Below are 17424 nucleotides of genomic sequence, written 5' to 3' on the forward strand. Positions count from 1 at the left end.
GACAGAGGTTAACAGACTGAATGGCGTAGAAAGCGTAAGCAAGGAGTATAAGTGAAGGAAGGGAAAGAACGAAAGCAACAAGCTGTCAGTAAGTACAGTTTCAAACTATCATGCCAGTTTTGCAAATGGCGAATTCCGAGTCATAGAGTTTATTTATTTAGCAGCCAGTACAGATATCACACGCTCAGGCTTGTAATTGGCGATTGGGCCATTGCACACCATGTTTGGCAATCTCCCTGATTCCAAAGTAGGGTGCATAAATTCCCCAGTGCCTGCTTGGAATGCCATGTACTATACTATCCTTCCCTTATTAGCCTTTCATTTGGCCTAGGGCGGGTGGAGATCCTAAAGTCTGCGGGCCAGTCTTGGCCCTCTAGGTCCACAATGCCGTTTTGGGCAGGTCATACCCCGCCCATGCTGGTAAAAGCAGGGCTTGACCAAAGCCATGTTATTGATCGCCCAAAGTACCTGACAACTAGCTGTGCAGAGCCGAGGCCCAGCATTGAGCATCAATCATCGGAGTGATTATTCTGAGTCAAGCATATCAGAGAGTTGCCTGCAGTGCAGATGCACCCAAGCTCTGTGGTAAGCAGGTTCATTCCTTCTGTTCGAGGAAGGGGTGACCCCGATTAGTGCTGGACTCAAGAGAGCAATTGGGTGCTCTTTGCAGCAGTTTCTCCCACCTGTAATTTGACTGGTGGAAGGGGCAAGCCACTTGTCATTTGTGATGCCGTGTGACTGACAGGATAGCCCCCATCCACCTTTCAAAGTTGGCCTATTTCTAAGTTCTGGCTCCTGGAGCCAATAAAATAAATCACAGCCCCTGGCCATCTGGTACATTCTTGTAGTCCAGTTACCACGGCTTGCACTTTTCCTTTACTGAGCTTTAGAATGAGGAGCTATTCTACTGAAACTGAATGAGTGTAAATATTTTCTACTTTGAAAGTGGGACTGGATGTTGTAAAGTCTGTCTTTGGGCATAACTCCAGTATGAACAAGTGCAAGTTCACATTTGTCCGATTAATCAAACCTGCTGTATTAGTTGTAGTGATCTCAACTGCTGTTATGAAACTGACCAGCCTGATCCAATTATGGTTGGAAACTGGAACTTCTTCAAGGTCCCTGTTAGATCCTTTATCAAGCAGCAGCGATTAGGAACAGGATGAAGCGTATCCCTTGCTGAGATCTTACCCTAACTTCTGTTTTCCTTCATAGGTTCCGAGTGGAGTACCAACTCAGGAGCTGCCTCACCGAATCTGCTCCAGGCGAACCACAGACGTACTCCCTCCGAGGCAGACCGCTGGTTGGAAGAGGTGTCCAAAACTGTCCGGTCCCAGCAGCCACAGCCGCAGCCACCTCCAGCTCCCCAGCCACTCCTCCAGCCTCCTGTGGCTTCTCAAGCAGCCCCAGCTTTTCCAGGCAGCACCTTCATTGCATCTCAGCCTGTGCCTGTCGGTGTGGTCCAGCCCATGCAACCAGCGTTTATCCCGGCTCAGCCATACGCTGTCGCAAACGGAATGCCCTATTCCGCCCCAAGCGTGCCGGTGGTTGGAATCACCCCTTCCCAGATGGTAGCAAACGTGTTTGGCACGGCAAGCCACACTCAAGGATCCCACTCTCACCAGTCGCCTAGTCTTATAAAGCAGCAGACATTCCCCCAGTACGAAACTAACAGTGCTACTGCCAGTCCTTTTTTCAAACCTCCTCCCCAGCAGCTCAACGGGTCGGCTGCTTTCAACGGTGTGGACTCTGCCAAATGGCCCACAGAGGACAAGCATGTACTGCCGCCTGCAGCTGCCCAGCAGGTTGATCCATTTGAAGCGCAATGGGCGGCGCTGGAAAGCAAATCAAAGCAGCGCACCAACCCGTCTCCGACTAACCCTTTCTCGAGCGAATTGCAGAAGACCTTTGAGATTGAACTTTAAGCAGTCCCGTGGCTTTGTGCTTAAGTCTGTATGTATGTATGTTGGAATTGGATTGGGTGGAAGGGGGGCAGAGGGGACGAGTGAGCAGCATAATGCGCCATTGCTGGTGTCCCCATGGAATCAGTGGGCATACAGAGAGGGAACAATTGGGTTGGGGTGGGGGGAGACGCTCCAAGCCCCAACCACACAACTATTGGGAAATCTAGGAAATGTCCCTGGGCCGCTTGCGTTCCTGCTTGGGAGCTTCAATGGCAAAGGAAACCTCAAAAGGGCTGAAGAAGGGAAATGAGCCCTGAAGCCCTTTCCTCGCACAGAACTTCAGAAGACCTCGTACGATGAGAAGCAAATTAGTCGCCACTATCTTCAGGAGGTGTCTGTCTACCTTCCTGTGAGCGAGCCATTCCTCCCTCTGAGCGGGGGGAAAGAGGGAGGAGTAGCCAGGGGGATACAAGCTCAGCTGGGGAATGGGAAGAAGTGAGAGCTGCTTGGCATATGCCGTCTGTGGAAAAGGATGAGCTTCCATTTTGAGTAACACAATAATTATTATATATAAAATAAAGCCAAAATCTTTATTTTTATGCATTTTAGATTATTTTAAATAGTTCTAGGTAATAAAAGCGGAATGAGTTGTAAGTAATCTTGCCAAAGGTATAAAAGGGGGTTGGATGTAAAATTGTACATAAGATTGATTTATCACTGATTCTTACGGTCAGTAATATGAGAGTAGAATGGGGAGCAGAGTTATTAGCTTGTTCTTGTCCGATCATTGTAAGTAGCATATTGCAACAACAATCATGAATCATGACCAATTCAAAAAAAATCACAGTAGAGTAGTATTAAGAGCAGTATTGTCTTGGTTTAAAAACAATGGGTAAATTCTATCTTTTTAAAAAAAGAATTCAAACTAGATCATATTGGAGTACATATAGGTTTTTTCATATACTGCTGCAGTTTCCTTGTCTTGAATCTGTTTTAACACTACTGTGGTAAGTTGACTGTAATCATATCTACAATCAGGTCTACTTAGGAACCCATTTTATGTGCATTGAATAGAATTTAGATTTTATTTTTTATTTTTTTAAAAAAGCTTTTTCCCACTGTTCTATGTGAAAGCTTGTGGCTAGACTGCAGCTATTCCATGTTCTTCCTTCAGCAAATCATGAAAATCCATCTCATTTTTAATTTTACTCGTAAAACTTGGCCTTACAAGCAAACGTAAGTTATATATTTGTACTGATTTATAATCTGCTTTAACAGAAATAAATGTTGGTAGTAGATAATGTGGCTTTTTGAGCAGGTTTCCTTGTCCTTTTCCTGCAGTGTCTGTACTTCCTTGAATTTGAATTCATCTGGCGCATGCCTGATGTAGCAGGCTGCCACTGCCATTCGCATTTCCGTATGAAATTGATTACTTGAAAACTAGAACTTAGACTTTTGAACACTTGGTTTGCTCTTGCTTTATTTGGAGTTCTTGAATGCTGCGAGCAGAGTCACTAGGTTTCTGTGTGTTGCATTTGAGAAATATGGTTCTTTATGTACCTGCTTCTGATCCCAAACTGTATGGCAATCTCTTTTTTGTTTAGTGGTTGTTACCGCACTCTACTCAGAGGTAACCCTGGAGAGCATTCTGTGCTTCCTATGCAGCTTTATCATTCATATTCCTGTCATTCCAGAACTGATCCATTTGCAGGGATAGAGCTGTTTGTTGCTGCAGCATGAAAATGATTTGGCATGGTCTGTGATAACTGGCATCATCCATAATTCAGGACTCTGCCTGACTACACAATTGTCACTGGAAAACAGTTGATGATTAGGCTATTTTGACTTTGCAAGATTCAATAGAAAAGTAAGAAAAAGCATGAGTCCCTATACGAAACTATAACTGCATCAAATGTAAATACATGCTTGTTTATGAGAATTTGGAACATACCCTATTGCACCTATGTACAAATCCATCCCACCTCTTTCTCTTATTCTAGTCATGAGTTCTGAAAGTATAAACACACTCTTAACAAAGCTGCCACCAACTACACAATCTGTTGTTAACCATAGAACTTTTGCACAAAGCCTCAAGTAATTAGGCAAGGATTTCCATAAGGTGCTTTTGCACAGTGAATAGGCAGTTGCTAACTGTACATGAATTTGGACGCAACTCCTCAGCATTTTAGGAACACATTCCAAAAAGTGATTCCCTCAGCTATATATGCTACCCAGCTGTTAAAATCAAACATTGGCGTACTCCTTCAGCATTTTTAAAAATCATAGCAAAACTACACGTTCTGCCATTTCAGGAACCTGTGTCATCATTTTATAAAGCATTAATACAGAGCTGACTCCATTTCCCTGCTGTGAGAAGCCAGACCTGGAATGCCCCCCTATGTTTTTAAAGCTGCAAATACAGGGTGCCTGTGCATCTGTATCAAGATTACCATCCATTGTGGTGCAGATGGAGCATTGCGCTGCTAAATCCCAGATTGTGTCTTTCCTGAGAATTGTATTTTCATTGTTTCAGATCTATAAAATTCCTGTGAATTGCATAGGATTCTTTTTTCAATTTTTGATGGGATAAATATATAATTCCTTGCCTGGTTTTTATATGGTAAATCTTTTGAGTGTGCCTTCCCTCTTCCACAGGAAACAAATTCTGAATACAAACCATTTCAAGGAAATCTAAACTATCATATCCTTGCTGCATTGAAAATATGCAATCACTGAGTTTGCTTGCACCTTTGTTTTTCAGCTGGGGAAAAAAAAACTTGTGACATAATTGTTCCCATAGCACTCAGCTGTTCAGTGGCAGGCAATATGCATTGATCATATAGTTTCTGTCATCTAAACATTGCCTGTGTTGTAGATGCTGCTTTTTTAGAGGAGCAATAGATCCATGTTCTCAACAGTCTTAAGTGAAGCTGTTCCCATTGGGTAGTCAGATGATGCTGAGAACAAAGGCTGACTTATGAACACTAATCTCTGGGATAAAATGCCAATGCATTTTTCTTTCACTCTTCTACAGTGGCCGATTTTTAACTGTTCATAGCCCTGCAGCTCACAACAATTTGGTTCTTTTATATCAGCCTTCAGCTATTTGAAAACTGAAAAATAGTGCGACCTGAAAAAATGCAAGTTGCAGTGTGGAGCACTCCTGCCCGGTACAGGCCTCAGTTGTAAACCTATTTACCTGGGAGTAAGAACTCAGTGGGATATGCTTCTTAGAGATGTATAGGACTGTGCTGTCAGGTATGTTGCACTCTAGGTTACTCAAGTCTAGTATTCATTCTCTTGCACATGCCCACACATTCTGCTCCATTAGCATTCCATGATTGCAGAATATGCTCGGTCCACACTGGGCTGTCTGGGTGGGTTTTGCTCCCTTTAGGGTTTTTCTTAAAGACTTTTGTTCTTTTGCATAGTTCCCCTGAACAAGTTCCACCTCTTTTGCATGGGTGGTAGGTAGCAGTTTGGCTACACAAATGCACTTGCAGAATTGTGATTGCTGATAATACGTTAGTGTGTGTGGTGGTGGTGATCCCAATTGGTGCATCCTTTCATGGATGCTGCTCATTCCAGTATTTCTGAAATTAGATATCTGGGTGTTTTGGAAAGAGAAGCTACCTATATAGTTAATCTATCCCCAAGCCCAGTATGGTGTCAGTTGTCACACTAAATGCTTGTTGTATTCAAATGCTGTTGTATTAAGAAAACCTATCAGTAGATCTGAGGGCTGCTTCATTAATTTTCCTGCAAAACTGCTCCATTGAGTGACATATTGGAGTTATGGTTTGTGGCTAGACTTGGGTTTTCCTATAAACTTGGAAGAGTCTATTGACCTTTTTATGTGTGGGTAGTTTTGCGCATAATTCTTTCCATCCTGGGGTCTTGAAAGAGCATAGTTCTGGTGCTTGGCTGTGTGGGATCTCCATGCAAGCCAGCTTTAAGGCAGATGTTATTGCAGTTGGTCATAATACAGGGATCCTGGAGCTGTGATTTACCATGTGCATTCATGTGCTTTGCAAATGGGAAAATGCAGGCCATTTCAAGAGCAAGTGGTGGTGGTGCATTAAAACGTTTCTTCCATGAAAGCATTGGATGAGGGAAAGTTGACATTTTATCAGTCAAGATGCTGTTATGCTTTAGACTATAGAAGTTAGAATGTGAAAGTTGTTCATGCTGGGTGTCCCCATAAACTGTGTTAAAGTTTGCATGTGGATAACTCCTCGGTGGAAAGCTTTACTGCAGGCTGCCCCCTGGATATGACAGCTGCATAAACCCAACAAGGCTGCCTTTTTCTCCTTTTAAGTTCAGTACATCTTTAGCAGAGTACAGGAGCAGTCTTAAGCCAGAAGCCATTCATGTAGCCTGCCATAGCCTAGAATAAAGGTAAAGGTAAAGGGGACCCCTGACCATTAGGTCCAGTCATGGCCGACTGTGGGGTTGCGGTGCTCGTCTTGCTTTACTGGCCGAGGGAGCCGGCGTACAGCTTTCGGGTCATGTGGCCAGCATGACTAAGCCGCTTCTGGCAAACCAGAGCAGCGCACAGAAACGCCGTTTACCTTTCCACCAGAGCGGTACCTATTTATCTACTTGCACTTTGACGTGCTTTCGAACTGCTAGGTTGGCAGGAGCAGGAACCGAACAATGGGAGCTCACCCCGTCGCGGGGATTCGAACCACCGACCTTCTGATCAGCAAGTCCTAGGCTCTGTGGTTTAACCCACAGCGCCACCCGCGCCTAGAATAGTTGTTCCCAAATTGTAGTCTGCAGACCACTGGTGGTCCACAAGCTTCATTCAGGGGGCCTGCAGTGTGTCTGTGGTTTAAGAGGAGAGGCGGCACATCTACCACAGTAAATATACTGATTTTTCATTGCGTTCTTTTTATTTTATTTTATATTGCATTTTATTGTATAACAGAAGTCAAATTGTAATACAATAAAATACAATAAGCAGGAAATAAAATTTAAAAATCAATATACAATGAAAAATCATACCGCATCTAGCTTGTTGTATTACAATTGCTGCAGCAGGCAGAAAAATTATAAAATGAGCCATCAAGAAACTAAGTGGTTCTTGGACGTGGAGAGTTTGGGAACCATAGGCCTTGAATTTATTCCAGGACTGTTGCACTGTAGGCCACTGTGCTTGTTTGCAGACTACTGAAATAACACAAAATTAGACTAACGAAAAGGTGTCCCTAAAGGTTAGCAAAGAGGACTACTGGGTGGTAAATCATGGCTTTACCTTATAAGTACATCTGGTAGTAGTGGGTTGAACTGAATGTCAATGTAGAAAAGTATACATGCGCTTCCTGTTAAAGGCTTTGGAAAGGAAATTGATGTATATTGTTACTATTAAAGTTCAACTTGTAGGCATAATTTTTCCTCTGATTAAGAACTATGATGCTTCTTCCCATTCCTTCCACATGACATGTAGACTTTTTACTTTTGGGTTCTCACAACAACTAAGTGACTTGCCCAGATTACTGGGATACGGAAAGTAGAGGGTTCCCCCCCCCCTTCTGCCCGTGGTTTGGGATCCCATCCTTGTTTACATAATTTGTTTATACTGCAGTGGCAATTTCTAGAGATCAATAAAGTTGACTGCTTTGTGGCCTGGACGTAAAAGCTTCCCTTACCCAACATGACCTTTCTTGGCATCAGTGGTTATCCTTCGATGTTACACATTCATCTTGTGATCTGAGAGTAATTTTTCTGAGAAGAAGCAGAGCCCTGGCTAGCTACACATAGGAGATATCCCGTATACTCTGGCACTGATATGCATGAAGAATCCCAGAACTTCACAACAGACTCTTAGCATTGTTCTTTGGGAGACTTGGAGCACAACCCTGTTCATATTTACTTGGAATTAAATCCCCCTCCCCCCGTGTTCAGAGGGGCTTATTCCCAGGAAAATGGCTACAGAATTGCAGCCTTATTTTCTCAGGGGTATTGGAAGTGCAAGACCCAATCCAAATTCCTATAGTTCTTCATTTCAGCAACTCCCTTGCAGCTCTAATACTAAGCATTGTTTGCATGCTACCAAGGCCTCTTCATTACAGCTGTCTGTATCTGTAGTGAAGCAAATCCACTTGGTCCAATTGCAACTCTTGAAAGTTGGAAAGGGTTGAGTGATTGTAGGACACTTGTGATAACCATATGGGAAAGACGGATGGTCAACCTGCCAACTTTCCACAGATGTGAGCTCAGTGGCTTTCTGTAATTTATTTTTGTGTTTTAGTCTACTTTAAAGGTGAGTGCTGCTTGTTATCATTAATCAGCCTGAAGGAACCTTTCTTCTTTGCTTTGTGACTCTTGTCCATATTGCTTGTTAAGCTATGTTAGAAAAACAGTCCCTTGTTATTTCCTTGAATGGGTAGGTCAGCCAGCTGTTAGACAATCAGTGTTTGTGTTGCAAAACACCACAAAAAGCTTAAGAAAGGTAGAAATTTGGCTACTGCTACCTATTTCCATTTCCCAGTGTGTGCCAGTGTGTGCTTGAGTAAACAAATATGGGATTTCTCAAGCAATCAGGACTGTAGGTCATAAACTTCCTTCTTCTGGAGCAGGACCACATTAGGGGAAAATGAGGTTCAGCCCTGGTGGTGAGAACAGCTGGCACAGCAGAAGCTAGAGTAATACTCATTATTGCAGAGTTGAGCCTGTATAATCAGTTCACAGTTGGCAAGGTGTGGTTGGTCAACACATTCCCTGCTTGGGTCCAAAGGGAGGCGTGCAGGTACTGCAGGAGAAGGAAGAGAGAAGAGGACTTGAACACAGTTTCATGCAATCATCTAAGACTACAGAATAATTTACTTCCTGCACTATAGGCTAGAGTACATTCTGTGTTCTGCACCTTGAACAAATGTGATAAGAATCCATAGCTTAGGAGATATTCAAAGGCAGAAATGAGCAATAAGCTCTGTTTGATCTCCCATGTTCTTAGCAGTTGCCATTTTTAGTAAGAAACTATCCCCTAGGCCAGAGATTTCCAAACTTTTCATGTTGGTGACACACTTTTTAGGCATGCATCATTTTGCGACACAGTAATTCAGTTTTACTACCAAACCGGAGGTTAAACTAATCCCTTTCCAGCTCTGGGAAGAGCACAGGGAGTGTTTGTGTGATACCTACACACTGCAGCCGACACACTAATGTGCCGTGACACACAGTTTGGAAAGCTGTGGTATGTAAGTGCTTCAGTCTGAGAATCACCAAGCAGTTGTTACCTACTATAAGGGCAGGTTGAAATTAGTCCAGCCCTTAGCTTTTAATAACTGAAACTGAATGAACTTGACCTCATATTTTTCCCTCCTCCACTTCTGTAACAAGCAACATTTTGTTTCATTTTCAAAATAAGGTTTGGCAATTTTAGTGGTATATGGTGGTAATCAACTAAGTTTTACTCAAGCCCATTGCACTATCTAAAATGTAAGTTGAATACCACCCCTGTAGCACTAAAATTGCTGAACCTAAGGAGATGGTTCCATTTGCTACTCTGGGTGTTCTCCCAACACCCCCTCTGGAGCCAAGTATAGGGGTGCACCGGGGGTGGGGGGTGGGCAGAGAAGGCCATTGAGCTAGTGAAATCCTTTGTGCAGGGTTTCCACTGGGGGGAAACTATGGACATGATTCAACAAATGAGTCCCATTTAACACAGTGGTTTGGGGCAGGTCTATAGTTCGTCACGTACAAGCTCATTTGTTAATGTACAAACAACACTTTTCTCCAGTTACTAAACGTGTTTACTGTCCTATTTGACCCAAACCCCAAGAAATATAGTTTTACTTCTTTACTTCCGACGTTATAAAGAAGTAGAACAAGGTAGTTATTACCTACTGGTCCTATTTCCCCTCCAATGGGAATGCAGCATAATTCACTTCCAATGGTGCCATTGTGTGCACTGTGGATGCTCATGCTGGCCTAAGGTCAAAAGCTTCAGGGCATTAAAGATAACAGTGTTATCTCTTACTTTGGCCTCCTAGCAAGTGGTATGACACAGGGCTGCTACTACTACTGAACATGAAAATTCAGTTAAGTTATTGCTTAACGTAAAGCAGAAAAAAAGTGGTAAAACCAATCAGGGCAGTTGTGTTTAAAGGAGAAAATTAAACAGGACAGGCATCTGAAATGTAAATTAAGAACCCCACAAGTCTGCTCCAAGGGGAACCCGATCCTATTGGGAGATGCATTTACCTGAGGCCTTAAGAGAGGCTAGCATGTGCTCATAGTGTTGAGAATGGAACTCTACAATTGTGGAGGCTTAGCTGGAAAGACTGTTGAGCATACATACCTTCTGGCCTCTTCCGGATAAGTTTCAGCTCTGTACTAGCACTGACAGAATTACTGCCACTGTAGGCATTGCAGGTGTAGGACCCCTCATCACCCGTCTGCACATTATTTATGAATAGGCTTCCATCCTGGGACGTCTGGACATGATGGCCATCGGCTCTCACCGGAACGCCATTCCTGAGCAGAAAGAAATGCCTTCGTTTTGCACTTTGACAGAGAGAGGCCTCTCACCTACTGCAGACCCGAGTGGAAGGAAACACAGGCAGGCACACAAATGTTTTAACAAACCTACATGAACAGAGACCACATTCTCAACAGCCGAGTTGGGATTGAAGACTAAAGTAAACCTGGATTCACCATTGCTGTGGTAATGCAAGTTTTTGCTTGCCAATGCATGTCTCAGTGGAATTGAGGGGGAAAGGAAGGGAAGGTAAATTCTGCAGCTCAGTTTTTCCTTTTTTTACCTTGACCATCTTATGTTCACATTGTTGCCTGTCACAACACATTGAAGCTGAGCAGTCTCCCCCTCTGACACAGAGAGGCTGGGCAGCAGGCCAGTGATTCTCAGCTCCCCTGAGGAGGAAAAGGGTATTGTCAATCCCAGGAAGAGTCCACGCAGGGGGCCAAGCCAATTCCTTCAGGAACGGTGCTGTGAATGCCGAGCTCTGAATACCCAGCGCTGACTAACTACCCAAAGCTCTGCTGCTTGCATGAACTTGGCCTCTCGAGCTGGACACTAGCCTACTGTAAAGTGTGGGAAAGGAATCTCAGCGCCATTTTCCACAACAGGATCCTTTGTCCAGAAACCTTATGATGTAACCATCAACCTATAGTTAAAATGCCTCTTTCTTCAAGGCTCTTCTTTAGCAGCAAAAATATGAACTCTGGTCTTAGCAACAACAAAAAGCAACAACTTTGTTCAGTCACAGGAGTACTTGTTCCCAGAGTTCCATAGCGTTGAAGATTTAAACTAGTTTGAAAGTTGAAATTGCCAAAACTGCCCTAGTCTCCACTCCACACACACAAAAAACACCCTATGAATTTTGTGTGGTCTTCTAGCCTCCCATCTAATTTGAGAGACCTTAACTCTTTAAACCAGGAGGGCTGCTTTTGCGCTATAGTCAAACTGGCTTATGTAGAGTCAGGCCACAGGTCTACGTAGCTCACTCTTGTCTACGCCAGGAGCTGCTAACCTCCTTTTGGCCCATGGGCACATTCAAAATATACTGTGGGCACCATCCCCTCCGCTTGCTTTTTTTCTTCACCCTACCCCAGCAGTCAGTGTCCCCTCCCTTCACAGATGAACAACAGTAAAACGTGCTCTCTTGCTCTTGGAGTTACGGGTAAAGTAGAATGGATTGAATGTGTATGATTGTACAGTGGTACCTTGGTTTACAACCATAATCCGTTCCAGAGGTCCGGTTGTAAACCAAAACAGGTTGTAACCCAAGGCACGCTTTCGCCAATGGGGCCTCCAAAAATGGGTTGTAATAAAAAAAATGGGTTGTAATCCAAAAAAGGGACCCACACTTCCAGGTTTGATGTGGTTGTAATCCAAAACGGTTGCAAACCAAGGTACCATTGTACATGGGGTCCCTTCAAAATACATTAAATTACAGGTTACCCCTGTAAGCTTTATAGTAAACCTTGCACATCTGGTGATTTCCATTACTACAAAAACATTGATCTAAGGCATGGATCCTTTTGGTTTTTACAGAGTGTGACAACAGAACCAGCACATCTGTGTACACACATGACTAATGATTTGCTTGTGGTTTGAGAGGATCTCTTACAAAAATTATGAGGCTCTATGTTTTTGTACCATGGCCTTACTGGAAAGTCAATGGAGGTAGATATGATCTGTGACCTGATGGTGGGAAATAATGCAAATTGGAGAGGATCTGTTTTGCTGGATTCAACTTGAGTGTTTGTGCATGTGTCTGTCTGTCTCCACCCTATTTTGTCCCCCCAGCTGCTCTGATTTCCTCCTCCTGGATTGCTCCCTTTTCTTTCCTATCTTCTTGGTCACTCTGTCTTCTGTTCAGCTACTCAGGGGCTGATCCAGTTCCTTGAAAAGGCTGTGGAATTGAAAGAGGAAGTGGGAAAGAACATTGCTCTTTCAACTTCCTTTTTCAGCTCTATGCCAATTCCAATGGTGGCAGTGGAAGAGAAAGGTAATCCCCTTCACCATCTCAATATGAAAGGGTTAGTGAGCAGGGGAAATGCTCAGAGGCTTTGTGGGCACCAGGGGAAGTCTTGAAGAGGGCCACATTGGTGACCTCGGGTCTACACTAACCAGCAGCAGCTCTCCAGGGTTTCTGATGGAAATCTGTTCCAGCCTTAGATGCAGGGACAGAGCCTTTTTATATGCAAAAGGATGAGCTCTAACTTGGTGCTACTAATGATGAAGCTAAATTTGGGCACCTCCAGTGTGTCAGTATTGTGTGGGAGTGATTCAGTTGCACGCCAGAACTTTAGCTTTGTGCACTTAAAGTGGTTTAAAGAGCTCCGTTGCCCTAGCAAAACAATTTTTATTTTTAAAAAGTGTATCAAACCTTTTGCAGCTTGGAAAGTGATGGGGAAAGGCCTTGAAAAGTGTGATATGAATGAATTACTGATGGGAATGTGTGTGCAACACCCCACAAGCAAAACAGAATGAATGTTTATTGTCATATAACCGCCCTGCAAACAAATTGGAACAAATGGTCCATGAAGGCTGGATATAATCAAACCTTATTTGTGCAAGCAAATCAGGATGAATGCTCATCTGGAGGGGCCCACATGGCCTCATCATCATTAGCACCAAGTACTAATAAACATGTTGCTGGCTGCTTGAAACAGAACTGTCTGAGGCTGCTTTGTGTGAGTGGCTCAGTTTGGGGTTGGTTTTTTAAAAACACATCACTGCAACTCCCTCTCATTTTCAAACTCTTTCAGATAACCTAAATACGAAGGAACCCATTGTTTGAAACACACAAATATCTCCCACTCCAGATTGGTTGTAGGTGCGTATTGGCTCTCAGCATTGTTCGTTGGCCTGATGCTTGGCACAAATTGAGCATTTCCATTTACCTCCTGTGCAAGTTCACCCTAGTCCCCCCTTAATATCAAAGCAAGATCTATCTTCCTTCGCTTTTTAGTACCTCTAGGTATGATCTGGACTCTTCGCTGATCCTGATCACGGCCATTGGAAGCAATGCAGGTAAAGAAGCCAGCATCTTCAGAGGCAAGGCGACTGATAACTAAGGCACCATCAGACTGCTGTCTGTGCCTGGAAAGCAAGAGAAGAATAGCGACTATGAGTCTTAATGAGAAGGAATTTATTTGCATTTAACTCAATGACTTATTTGAGAGAGGTTACATTGCTCAAAGCATAGTCTGAATGCAGGTACCCTTACTGTGCCTCCACATCTCTCTCTCAAAACTTGTTTACGACCTCTGAGGATCAGCTGTCAAGCCTGTCTGACTGCTGCAAAGTGAACAACAACCAAAGAGCAGTAGTCTCTCTTCAAGCTCATCCTTTTGAATTCAAGCTTGTACAGTGCAGGTGGGCTTCACCCCTTTTATCTGTAAAACCAGGAACCAGGCAGAGGGTCTTCTCAGTAGTGGCACCCTCCCTGTGGAATGCCCTCCCTTTAGCCAGATGTCAAGGAGATAAAGAATTACATCTGAAGGCAGCCCTCTATTGGGAAGTTTTAAATGTTTTTAATGTTTACTGTTTTACTATGTTTTTATGTGTGCTGTAAGCCGCACAGGGTGGCTGGGGAAACCCAGCCAGTTGGGCGGGGTACAAATAATAAAATTATTATTATTAAAATAACAATTACTTTTGCTGTCAACTACTATGTAATGACTTTGAAGAATTTTAAGTCCTTGGTTGTCACAAGAACCAATTTTGGTTAAGTGGTCACAACAGTTTTGTCACATTATTTCAGTGAATTTGGCAATGAACTGGATGAACCAGAATAAGGACCGAGTAAGTCACTAAATGTGGGGTAAGCAGAGCAGGTATGTACCATGTAAAGGCAGCCTTCTTGATGGAGGTGACCTCTACTTCCCCAACCTCCACCAAAAGGCTATGCAAGGACCATCTTGCCCTGAAGGGAGGGGAATTCCCTGCCATCTAGTTCCCAGAGTTACAGCTGAGGTGGCCTCCCCCTAACCAGGAGCGAATGAAGGTGTTGTGACACCTGGGGTGGGGCATCACTACGTAGGGTGCATGTGCAGCAGTGCTACGTGCGACGCATGTGCTGTACATAGCGATGCCACACATGCGCTGTACATAGCAGTTTGCCACCGCCCAGTGCCGTACGGACGGTGCCGGGATACTCTGCTCGCAGCTGCAGCCACGAAGGGAGGATCCTCTACATGTGGCTGCAGCCACAAGCAGAGTGCCTTCTTGTCACCTCCCCAGACATGGCACCCAGGGAGCACCACCCCCATTGGAACACCACTGCCCCCAACACTGCCACCAGGCTACCTAAGGACCCACCTTGCCCTCAGGACAGGAGAGAACTAGCTTTCAGAAATTTTGAAAGGAGTCACAGGCTGAAGGGAAAATAGTAGGTAGCTACAAAATGGGAGTTGTAATTAAGACTTTGGGTGGGGAAACAGAAAGAGAAAGGGGTTGCTCAGATAAGGTTTTGCTAAAATGAAAAATGAGGATGGAGAATGACCTGGGGGGTTGGCATCAAGAGAAATGGGGTCTGCCCTCAGATGAATGTGAAAAGCTATAATGTCACAAAGAGTGCCTACAACAGTGAAAATGTACGTTAGCAGAGGATGTGCCTTTAAAAACAGTAAAAATTGTAACAAATGCTTGTCCTTAATTAACCTAACAACGTAGCCCTGTTGGTCAGAGTGGTATGAGCTGTGTACCCCTGGCATTGAAAGAAGAAGATGGGAAAGTAGAAACACATTAGTTGTAGCTTACCTTGGAGAGGAGATGGGCTGTCCGTCTTTCTGCCACTCAATGGTTACAGAAGGCAAAGCCTCTACACGGCAAGGCAATCTGACTCGCTCCCCGATATTGGCATCAACAATTGAGGGTTCATTCTTATACATTTTTAACCTGGAAAACAAATTTACAAGGTGTCAAAGAAATAGCAGTGTTCCAGCTCTGTATTTTGAATCTGTGTAATGTAGTCAGAACCTTTCTCTTGACTTTTCCTGTGAACAGCACCTGTGCAAACACACACACACACTTAGTATGCAGCGGCTCCTCATCTTGATTTGAGCATGAATGTATTACTGCAGACGCTGCACTTAAGACAGAAGCTGCAAACCAACTAGGCGAGTGCTTTACAAAATGCGGGCTTGCATAAACACATCTTCCTTAAGTACTCTCTTGGCTGCAAGCCTAGAGAAATGCCTTTAGCCACAAGAATCCACAGTAACAGAATGTTCTTTTCAGTGCCATCCCTGTAGCCCCAGCCTGCCTGGTTCTGTATCTTGATTTCTACAAAGGGCTGGAGGAATTTCAGTGGAATATTACTGTTTCACCATGTAGCTATTTGAGGATCTTCACTAGCCACTCCTTTCACTCCAGAGATAAAAAACCCCAATGCTTACCAGAAAAGTACCAAGAGGTCAACTTATTCCCATTCCCCTCCCATGCTAGACACTCGCAACTGCTTGAACTATCAGCCGGCTAGAGAGAGAAAGTGGGAACTTCATGAGTTAGGAGGGCAGTTTTATTTTGGTAAACTGCTTTGAGAAAGCAATGTGTCCTGAAGGGGCAGGTTAGAAATTCATCAAATAAATAATAGCCTGCCGAGAACCACTCCTTTTGTTCTGGGAGGTGCAGACAGCAGGAACTGGCAAGAACTGCCACCATCCACCCATATGACTCAGGATGGACTGACTGCAACTACGACTACAGCCATTACGGAAACAGTGGTCTAAGGCCTCTTCAACCACCACCACAACTGACAGGAGATTGGGACTGGCATAAGTTCTGGGCCAAGTCTTGCTTGTGGGGAAAGAGCAGGAGACCTACTGGACCTGTTCCAGATGCTGGAATGTTAACACTTGTAAAAAATTATGGGATGGACTTCTAAACATGACGGCAACAAGCTGTCCCCACCTCCCAAGGAGGCTGCTGTGAATATTCCCGAGATGAGTTGCAATATAGCTGTGATTTCATACCCTGAAGCTTCTCAAAATAGTTCTCTTGCCTGCCCACAGTGCTTAAGGGCCACAGCCTGGTTTGACACACTGTAAAGAACAGAGGTATAATATTTGCTGTTAGCTTTACCTGTATGTTGTCTGAGGAAGGTTGACAGGAGAGTCATGTGACTGCCCAGTACTAAGTCCTGAAACAAACGCTCTGTGCTGGTGATTTTGACCATGAATCACCTGATTCCCCGCTCTCTGTGAAACATCAGATCCAGGGATTTCTAGGGAGAGAGAATTCTGAATAAGAGTGCCCTGTGCCATAAGACTGCACAAAAAAATCAGCAGCTAACTTCGCATATCAGAAACAACTATCTATCTGCTCACTTCCTTTAAAAGAGCCATGGGAAACCTGTTGTTTACCTGTTTGTTTCTCACCCCAGTGCTAATTGTAAAAGTATGCTTTCCCCTGCCAGCAAGAACAGTTTAGGAGGGGAGCCCACTATAAAACGGTAACCCAATCCGGAGTATGTGTATTGCTCACAATCTCTAGCAGACAATCTTGCCTGGAGTGAAATGCCCTTCATGCAAGGTCCAGTAACTCTGCATGTTCTGTGCAAAACACTACCCAACTGGGCCCTTGAATGTATAAAGACATCCCCTCATTTATGAGGCCAGAGTTTAAATGTGCCCTGGCTCAGGCAACAGCCCAATTCCTACTAGAAATTGAAAAGTGCAGCTCCTCCCAACATGGCTAAATTAGAGGTGGTTGGGAAGGAAAATCAGAGACCTTGCTTACAAAGTACATTGCAAAATTATGACAGAGCAGAACTCCCTCAAAGACCTACCACCACAGAGCAGACAGGGCTGGAATAGAAAAGAGGTTGCTCATTCAACCGACACAAGATCGAGAGATGCTAGTGAAGTTGTAGATGGATGTTGATAAAGTTGTAGACAGGGTGCCAGCGTTTTGCACCTGTTTCGCCCTGGCAGTCCAAGTAATAAAGATGCCGCTGATCACCCCCGATGGCGCCCTTTTACTGGGGCTTGCAGGTAGCACACTCCCAAGGTAGTTTTCCAGGCTTCTTCAGTGGTCTAATCT

The 17424-nt window shown here is 44.1% G+C and overlaps 2 protein-coding genes across 8 annotated transcripts in view; one reads left to right on the top strand and one right to left on the bottom strand.

The window, feature by feature from the left end:
- NUMB (NUMB endocytic adaptor protein) overlaps positions 1-3209 on the top strand; it is a 60484-nt gene extending 57275 nt beyond the window's left edge. For all 5 annotated transcript variants that reach the window (XM_080992233.1, XM_080992236.1, XM_080992235.1 and 2 more), the window contains one exon: positions 1216-3209. In XM_080992233.1, coding sequence (XP_080848359.1) covers positions 1216-1925 — 710 coding nt within the window. In that variant the 3' untranslated portion in view covers positions 1926-3209. The remainder of the gene's footprint in view (positions 1-1215) is intronic.
- Positions 3210-8122: 4913 nt separating this feature from the next.
- The window catches only part of PAPLN (papilin, proteoglycan like sulfated glycoprotein), a 57942-nt gene continuing 48640 nt past the window's right edge, over positions 8123-17424 (bottom strand). For all 3 annotated transcript variants that reach the window (XM_081005358.1, XM_081005357.1, XM_081005356.1), the window contains 6 exons: positions 16465-16606; positions 15142-15279; positions 13352-13479; positions 10673-10781; positions 10210-10385; positions 8123-8658 (listed from right to left, as the gene is read on the bottom strand). In XM_081005358.1, coding sequence (XP_080861484.1) covers positions 8510-8658; positions 10210-10385; positions 10673-10781; positions 13352-13479; positions 15142-15279; positions 16465-16606 — 842 coding nt within the window. In that variant the 3' untranslated portion in view covers positions 8123-8509. The remainder of the gene's footprint in view (positions 8659-10209; positions 10386-10672; positions 10782-13351; positions 13480-15141; positions 15280-16464; positions 16607-17424) is intronic.

The sequence above is a fragment of the Podarcis pityusensis genome (assembly GCF_964106645.2).
Source record: "Podarcis pityusensis genome assembly, chromosome: 1".
Taxonomy (NCBI): domain Eukaryota; kingdom Metazoa; phylum Chordata; class Lepidosauria; order Squamata; family Lacertidae; genus Podarcis; species Podarcis pityusensis.